This window comes from Gossypium arboreum, chromosome 6 (assembly GCF_025698485.1).
Source record: "Gossypium arboreum isolate Shixiya-1 chromosome 6, ASM2569848v2, whole genome shotgun sequence".
NCBI lineage: Eukaryota > Viridiplantae > Streptophyta > Magnoliopsida > Malvales > Malvaceae > Gossypium > Gossypium arboreum.
The window spans coordinates 5350372-5359940 of record NC_069075.1 but is presented as its reverse complement, the minus strand read 5'-3'; the positions used below and the strand labels follow the sequence as shown (position 1 = coordinate 5359940).

General features: G+C 32.4%; 1 protein-coding gene across 1 annotated transcript; it reads right to left on the bottom strand.

Annotated features, from left to right (window-relative positions):
• Nucleotides 1–530: 530 nt before the first annotated feature.
• Nucleotides 531–3432, bottom strand: LOC108484290 (pentatricopeptide repeat-containing protein At1g11290, chloroplastic). The gene has a single exon (XM_017788024.2). The coding sequence runs from the start codon at nucleotides 3329–3331 to the stop codon at nucleotides 896–898; it is 2436 nt and encodes an 811-aa protein (XP_017643513.1). The 5' UTR covers nucleotides 3332–3432; the 3' UTR covers nucleotides 531–895.
• Between the last annotated feature and the right edge of the window lie 6137 nt (nucleotides 3433–9569).

Genomic DNA, 9569 nt, shown 5'->3' with positions numbered 1-9569 from the left:
ACTAAAAAAACCAAAAAATATGTTAAAAAAAATTTAACACCAGTGATGCCATTCTATATAGCTCTACCAAATAAAATATTATTTTTAATTTTAAATTAAAAAAAAACCATATTTAAGAAAAATAGTAGATTTAATTTGTGGCACCATTCTCTATGGCACCGTCCAATAAAATAACATTTTTTAAACTAAAAAACTTTAAAGAAAAATTAACCCTAACACAATAAAATGGTGGTTCATTCTCTATAACTCCACCACCATTATTTATTTTTTAGCCCCCAATTACTGAAAAATATTAATATTTTCCTAATATTTATACTGGTAGCGTTATTCTCCATAGCTCCAACAAAAAAATTATTTTTTTATACGTGACATGTAGGAGGCGCCAATATCTTTAGCTCCACCAACTTTTATTATTTATTTCAGATTATTTACATATATAATCAAGAAAGTAAGTCATTTTCGTAATTTATTAAAACTTTAGGGCCATTTTAATAAAAACCTCACGAACAAAATCCACTAACATTTAACGATTTAACAAAAAAACTGATTATATTAAAAAAAACAAAAAAAAAAGTAACTAAAATGGAAAATGTGCTTTTACAGTCTCTCTTCAAAATCGTCCTAATTTCCCAAATTTAAAAAAAACGTCTTATTATGCCAAATAATTTTTTTTAGATATTTATATTTTCAAAATCATAATTCTTAAGACATTTATATTTTCAAAATAGTAAAATTGGCTATCCAAGTTGCCCGAATTTGATTCGAATGAGTTTGTATAAGAAATTTGAAATGTCGGGCCGCGACCCAAGCCATGTACAGCTCTTGTGCTTCAGTAGTTTCACCAATAAAACCCTGTGCATCAGCTCTCAAGAATCAATCTCTTAGAAACACAATTTCACCAATAATCTCCACAAGAACAGGTTCCATTCTTGAAGTGATGAAATCGCTGCATATCTCGAACTATGATTTCTCGTCCGGTTACGAGCGAAATGTATTTAGTTGCGGTATGACAGTCGCCACAAACTCTCAGGTTTTTTCTGATATGTATAGGTGTGCCTTGGCTGGTATTCAACAGTCCAAATGCGATTGCTAGCCTCTCACTGTGTGTGCTGTTCAATTGCTCTTTAATGTCGTCTTCCACATCATGAATCGAACTTGTGTCAGGAACATAACCGGTAGCTTTGATCTTATTTCCTAGCTCCTCGAGGTAAGCATAGATCTTTTTAGACTGAGGGTGGTTTGTGGTTCCAGAGTAGAAACTGTGAACTTCATTTCTCAACTCAACTACACTGCAGCCGGGCGTTTTCTGAAGCCCTTTCTTTTTCATTGTAGTTCGAACTTTGGCTACTTCACCCCACATCGAAGCTGTTGCGTATATGTTAGCAAGCAGTACATGGTATCCACCTTCATCCGGATTTAATGCAAATAGTTTATTTGCAGCCTTCTCACCTAACTCGACATTTTTATGGATTTTGCAAGCTCCCAACATGGCACCATATACATTAATCCCTGGCTCAATAGGCATCTTTCGAATGAAATTCCAAGCTTCGTTTAGTCGACCAGCTCGACCAAGAAGGTCAACCATGGCTCCATAGTGGTCCATACCAGGCTCTATGCCATAATCTCTCTTCATGCTGGTAAAGTAGCTAAGCCCCTCTTCCACCATACCTGCATGGCTGCAAGCAGACAGAACACTTAGGAATGTCACATCATTTGGCTTCACGACGCCCTTTTGCATTTCATTGAACAATTCTAAACCAGCTTTTCCGAGCCCATGTGTCCCATAGCCATCTATCATAGCATTCCAAGTTGTTACATGCCGCTCATTCATCCTATCGAAAAGCTTCCTGGCAGTGTGAATTGCTCCACACTTTGCATACATGTCAACCAGTGCGGTCATCACGAAAATATCATCATCCAAACAACTTCTAATACAAAATCCATGAATCCACTTTGCTTGCCGTGTAACTGATAATTCCGCCAGAGCAGGAATCACACTCACCATTGTGAACGTATCCGGTCTCATGTTTCGAGAATGCATCTCGTAAAAGTAGTTCAAAGCATCATTAACGCATCCATTTTGCGCAAAGCCTAAAATCATAGCATTCCAAGAAACAAGGGTCTTACCAGGCAATTTTTTGAAAATATCCACAGCAAGGTCAACTCTCTTACATTTGGAGTACATGGAAATCAAAGAGTTCATAACAGAAACATTGGTAGCAAGTTTCAACTTATCCGATAACTTATGAACAAACATTCCTCGGTCAAGATCACCCAAATCAGCACAAGCACGAGCAGCTCCCATTATAGTAACATCAGTCGGTTCCACTCCTTCGTCCAACATCTTCTCAAAAATAGCCATCGCTTCCTCAGCATACCCACTTCGAACATAACCATCGATCATTGAATTCCACGATACCATAGTCCTCTGTTTCATCCCATCAAAGATCAACCTCCCAATTCCAATATACCTGCATTTCGAATACATATCAACCAATGCAGTATTCACATTCACAAGCCCTTCAAAACCCGCTCTTAAAACACAACCATGAATCGACCTCCCTATCTTAACCAATCCCATATCAGCCACTGAAGGCAAAATGGAAACAAGGGTAACAGAATCAGGTCTTTGCCCTTCCTCTTGCATCTTAACAACTAAACCCAAAGCAAGTTTAGCCAATCCATTCTGTGCAAACCCAGAAATAATCGTATTCCAAGAAACCAAATCTCTCTCAGGCATTCTATCAAACATCTTATAAGCTTCCTCAATTTGTCTACATTTCGCATACAGATTGACCACTCCAGTCATTGCAAAGACATTTGAAGAAAACCCATTTTTTATCAACTGCCCATGTATCTCCTTCCCTCTTCTGAGCTCCCCTTTATCCCCACAAACTTTCAACAGGTAAGTAAAGTTATAAACAACGGGCTTAACATTATCAACTTTCATCCTAACAAAAAACAATAAAGCTTCGTGTAACGATGAGTACTTGGCATACCCTTTAAGCAAAGTGTAATAAAGAACTTCGGGTTTATCTTGGATAGGTTCGAAAACGCGGGCAGCTTCAGCAATGCAACCGTGGTTGCAGAAAAGGCTAAGGAGTTTGGTCTGAAACAAGTGCTCGGTGTAGAGATTGGATTTGATTATATGGGGAAGGATTTGGTAAACTTCTTTAATGGAAGTAGAGAGTTCTAAAAGGATAGCTGCTGGGTGTTTATAAACATGGAGAGGAATCTGAGTTCTTTGAGAAAGCGTGTGGGAACGAGAATGGAGTTTTGGGGTTGGGATTTCGGTGATAGTTGGAGAAGAAGATATGAGCTGAGAGCTCATGGCTGTTTTCTATCAATGCTATGTTACATCCTCATGAGTTTCAATTCAATGACTTCTTCAAATGGGAGGACCGAAACTGGATTAGGATTGCGAGATTTTTTCTTTTCATTTCCAAAATTTTGGATTTGTTTGTGATAAATGGGCCGAATAAAGAAAAATTATGGGCCAAGTAATTTCTAATTTGGTCTAATTCTAAATTTCATCCTTGTGAAACTTAAGAAGTTAGTCCATCTATTTTTTTTGCCAGAAAGTCCCTCTACTTTAGTTTGTCAAAATTTGATCCTTGTATGTTAAAAAAATCGAGAAATTAATCCAATTATTGGTAAATATATGAATTTGAGCTGTTGATTTTTACTAATAAATTTACATATAAATTGATGAACTATTGATTTTTGCTAAATACTTACATATAAATTATTGAATTGTTGATTTTATGTATAAATTTAACACCAAGATTAACATTTACCAAATTTGACTAAATTTTTTAATTTTCATAAAATACAATGATTAAATTCTAACAAATTAAAATAGAAGAATTAATTTATCAATTTTGTATAATAAAATCTTACACATTTCTATTAAAAAGAACAAATAATTGCAAATTTCTATTAACAAGGTAAATATTAAGCTTTTGAATTATCAATTAATTACGATAAACTACCTCATCAATAACTCTAAAATTAGGTCATTCTTATTTTGTTCACTCCAATTTTTTTTTTTTGTTAATTTGGTCACCGATATTAAAGAAATTGATCAAATTGACTACTCAACCGTTAAATCTATCTCTTCCACCGATAATTTTTCCTTATTTTTTCTCCTCTCCTTTACTTCATATTTTCCCTTCTAACCCAATAACCCTAACTGCTACCTCCCTTAAAGATGTCATCGTTGCTTTTATTGAACCACCATTGACAAGCTTAAAAGTAGAAAGACATTTCAAAATCAAGCCATATAAACAACAAGATTAAGAGATCAGAGCACAAAAAATATAAAGCTTTGGGAGTGACCTCACAATTTTCGAGGGTTTTCTTTGAGAAATCCAAGCCTACAGATTTGAAAACAAAGCTTTAGGCTTCACGTCAGTAGTTTTAGATTGAGAGTCTATGTAATGACTTAGTTTCCAGTGGTGTGGAAAAATATAGTTTCGAGACCTCGTTTTCATAAACTGAGTCCGTAAATATTAAATAGGTATATTTATGGAGTTAGTATATTGATGAATTGAAATTTGGTTAAACGGTTTAACTAAAATTGTGAGTATTTAAGGCTCAAGGACTAAATCGTAAAAGTTTAATCGCTATAGGTTTCTAATTAGATTAAGATTTGGGGACTTAAATAGCAATTATTCAAAGACAAAAATGGCTAATAGACCAATTTTAAGTTGATGATAGTGGGATGTGTTGTTTATTATCATTAACCTAAGTTAATTAAAGATTATGGTTTAATTAATTATGGTTTAATTAATTAATATTATGTTAATTAACTAAGCTTAATTAAAATTAAACAAACTATATAAGCTAATCAAATGGGAAAAAGATGAAAAAAAGCCATCATCATCTTCCTCCAACATTGTCCACCATAACCAAAGAAGAAAGAAAAGCTTTAAAACCCTTGAACATTCGACCTTTAAAATTCAGGTAAGTCCCTAACCATTTTTCATTGATTTTTGTAGATTTGAGGTCATAGGAGCTTGATTTAGCTAGCTCATGTACCAATTTGTAAAATTGTTAAAGTTTTTGAAAGTTTCCATTGTTGATATTTGAGTGAATTTGGTGTGAAATTGTTAGAAATTAAGTTTAGTATATGAAAATAACTAAATTGTAAAGCTTAATTGTTAGTTTCGAACATTAGGGGCCAAATTGAATAAAATGTAAATCTGTCATGAATTGTTGGTAGGAATAGAAAATAGAAGGTCCCTAATGAGTTTAGGTGAAATTGAATTTTAATTCAAAACCCTAAATTGAAAATTATGCTTGTCTTGATTTTAAGGACTAAATTGAATAAATTATAAAATATGTTAAATTTTACATTTGATTCTGATTTGGCTAGAAATTGATAATGTGATATGTTTTATGATTATTTTAGCTAACGATAACATCGAACAACCAAAAGGGAAAGGAAAAGAGAAAATCGTTGATAAGTGACGCACGAAACCTCAGTTTGTACTATTATTCTTCAGGATAGAATTATTTGATTTTGTATGCATGCTTATTGAGTGATTAGTTATTGGGATGAGTCAATTTTCAATAATATAAAATGTTTTGATTGAATTTCCATGGTTGAGATTGTATATCGAAACAGTGACTAAAAGGAATAGAATAGAAAGTGGTGTGATTAATTGATATATGATAATTAATATGAAATTGAGTTGAAATATGCTATGTTACAGAAAGATTGATGATGAATTGTGAATATGGAACGTGAATTGAACATTAATACCCTATTAACTAGTCAGGCCGAGTCGGATATAGTTGACATGCCATAGGATTAGATTGTGTAAGGGTTTATGTGTTTACACGCCAGGATGCACTTCGTGCGCCAGTTCGTGCGCCAGTATGCACTTTATATGCCAGTTTTCCCTTAATCTATTTTTTTGTTAATGCACTTCAATGCTAGTATGATGTGTTGGTTGGACGATTCGTTTATTTGTCTGAGTCCAAGTCGGGTTAATAAGGGTCATTAATAATAAGTTTGGTAACTAATATTGAAATGAATTGATATGATGCTGAGATTTTGAATATTTTCATATATTATTGATCTGAGAAGTATGTATCTTATTATGCAAAGCAAGTGAAATCGAGCCCAACGTGCTAAATTGAAAGTGAATGAGTAGGTAGACTCCAAAATCGGATAAAATGGTAAGTATAAGGTAAGTGAATTGAAATTGTTATATAAAATTGATCCAAGTGATACCATTGCCCTATATATATATTGATGTTAATTGAAGATTGGATACAAGTTCAAAATGGTAGTGAAAAGATAAAATGAATAGGTCAATCATGAACTTGCTTGCAAAGATGCCAATGTTATGTATGCATAGGTGTTGAAATCCTATTTGACTATAAGCATGTAATGCTTATTTGTAAAGTATGTAACAAATGATGGATTTGGTATGATTGATGAATGTCTATTTAGGTTGAATTATTAATTAGTATATGCATTATGTTATAACAATGTAGTTATGCTTTTATATCTTGAATCATAAACGTACCATTGAGCCCTATTTCTTGACGTACAACTTGTTTTCACCATGTGCAAGTTTGGGTATTCCTCGAAGCCTCGAGACCTGAAGTCAACATCCAACTACCGTTTCCGACTCAACAAAGTTTGTATAGTGTGTTTCATTTTGGTCTTGTGGCATGTACCTAGGGACATTTTGTTTAATGTTACATATATGAATGACTTAGTATTTTTGTTTTGGCAAATTTTAGGTGATTAGAATGATTGATTGTGACATTCGAGACAAATGATAGTTAATATGCTAGGTTGGAAACATTGGAAAATAAGGACTTAGTGGTTTATTTCCAATGTTACGACACCACACTCTCAATGTCACGACATTGACCCTGTCCTATTTTGAAATCTTTTCAATTTGGTCCTCAGGTTAGGAAGTTTGGCTATTGTCTTCAAAGTTGTGACATCAAACTTTCAATTTAGTCCTAGTTCAACCTTGAGATGGTATTGAGTTTCCATAAGCTTGAATTCGACCTAGAAATGATTATATATATATGTATATATTATGTTTTACACTTGTAACACACATAAATTAAATGATTAATGATGAAATTTGTTTGTAATCGGTCACATTTGCTCTGGCAATGAATGTGACATCCTATAGCTCAGACCCAACGATCAGGTTGGGTATAGGGTGTTACAGTTTAACACTGGAGAAGACGTCGAATGATCACAATAGCGATAGTGAAAAGTGGCAGCCATAGGTAAGGAAAAAAAAAGGAGAAGGAAAATAAGGAGAAAGAAGAAACGTCCGTCATCGTTGTTCATTGATAGGACAACACTCGCTGGCCATGGTTTAATGGAGGAATTGACGACATCTTTAAGGGAGGTGGCGGCTAGGGTTTTTGGGTTAGAAGAGAGAACATGAAAAAAAGAAAAAAGAAAAAGAAAAAAGAAATAAAAAAGGAAACTAGAGATTTCTGTTAAATTTAATGGCGGAGTGACCAAATTGATCAATTTATTTAATGATAGTGACCAAATTAATTAAAATTTTTTGAGGTGACCAAAATAGGAACCACTTAATTTTAAAATGACTAACATGTAGTTTACTAATTAATTACAAGTGTAATTTTGTAAAACGAATCAAATATGCTATGACTTTTATAAACGATTTTGTCTATGAGATCGACAGAATCTACTGAAGTCCTTATTGTTCGTTTGGTTGTGTTTATGGCTAGTAGGAGGGTAATCTCGTGTTACTTTTGAATCAGATTGTAAAAGGCTCATCTCAAGATTGAAGAATCATTCTTCATTCGGAAATTGGATGACTAAAGCGATCGAGGACAATAACCTTTTCCTTTTTGCCCATTTCTCTAATGTTGATTTTAGTTTTGTACCTAGGGATGCTAATGCCGATTGTGTAGCTTGGAAGACCCACTCAAGGACTTGTCCCTTTGATTGGGTGAGTTCACCCCCTTCTGTTATTTTAAGGGTTAAGTACTTAGTTGGCCGCCCAATTTTTAGGGGGTTTTCATTTTGATCACCCCCAAAAAAATCATTGCAATTTCATCATCCAACTTTTAAGGTGCTGCTTAGTTAACCAAGCATTAAATATCTAATGAAGGTTAATTGTTAATGCCACATTATGTTTCCATTTTTGTTTTGGTCACTTAAAATATAAATATTTTAAGTATTGATCGAGTTAAAAAACATTAAAGATTGAAGTTAAACTATAGTAGAAACTAAAATAGTAAACTTTACAATTAGTCACCCAACTGTTAGCATGGTTCTATTTTGATCACAAAACTATAAAAATTTTCAATTTCATCACAAAAGTTTTTGATCGTTGTAGCGACGTAAAAATTTCGCTTTCGGTCGCTAATTGAGGCGATTATTTGAAAATTTGAAAATGGAATTTCGGTTTAAAAAAAAAGGGAGTCGCCACCGATCTTTTTTCTAGGTGTGATCGGACACCTAATAAATCATCTTTTTTAGAAAAGAAAGTTTATTCTTGAACAAAAACGAAGGCCAAACTTGGGTCTACGCGAAAATCCTGAGAAAAATAGGGTTCGGGAGTCGGTTACGCACGAGGAAGGTATTAGCACCCTCGTGACGCCCAAAATTGGTATCTTTATTAAACACGTGTTGTCTTGATTTTCAAAAATACGAATTCAATTTGCCATTTAACTGTGATCCGATTGAAAAACGAGAATTTTTAAAACACGAAAATTTTGAAAACAGGAAAATTTTTGGGATCCGAATTTTTTTTTTAAAACACGAAAAATTTTGAAAACGCGAAAAGTTTACAACATTAGAATTTTGACAAATTACATATCCTCATCTACATTTTAAAAATAAAGTTTGATCACTTACCAATAATCACAAAAATAAATATCCTATTTCAAAACACGAGAATTTTTAAATTTTTTGATTTTTTTTTAAAAAGGACGTCCCATTTTTAACACTAGCCGATGATATTCACCCAACATAGCGATGAAATCAACGGCTTAATATTAAATCGCACGTTGCCTTATTTATAAATAAAAAGAAGAAGGAAAAAATGAATAAAATATTTTTTAAATAAAAATTCATAAATAAATAAACAAGGCAAACATGATATAATGAAGTGATTAATAAAAACATTATAACATAATATTAAGATATTAGAGTAATAACAAATAATATTTACAATAAAAGAAAAAAAGTAAAATGTATTAATACCGTAATAAAATAATATATGTATAATAACAATATGTACAAAAAGATGTATGTATACCAAATAATACATAATAATACTAAAATAAAATAATAAGTAACAATAGTGAAAATAATAAGCATAATAATAAATATAATGATATATAAAATAATACTATATATAAAAGTATATATATACGTACAATAAAATATATACTAATATTAATAATAAATATAATAGGGGTAAAAATAAGTATAATAATATATTAGATAGTAAAAATAATAACAATAATAATAATATGTGGAGGTTGAGAAAAATAATAATATAATAATAACCAAAGTTTTAAAATCATAAAGGGATATAAATAAATGG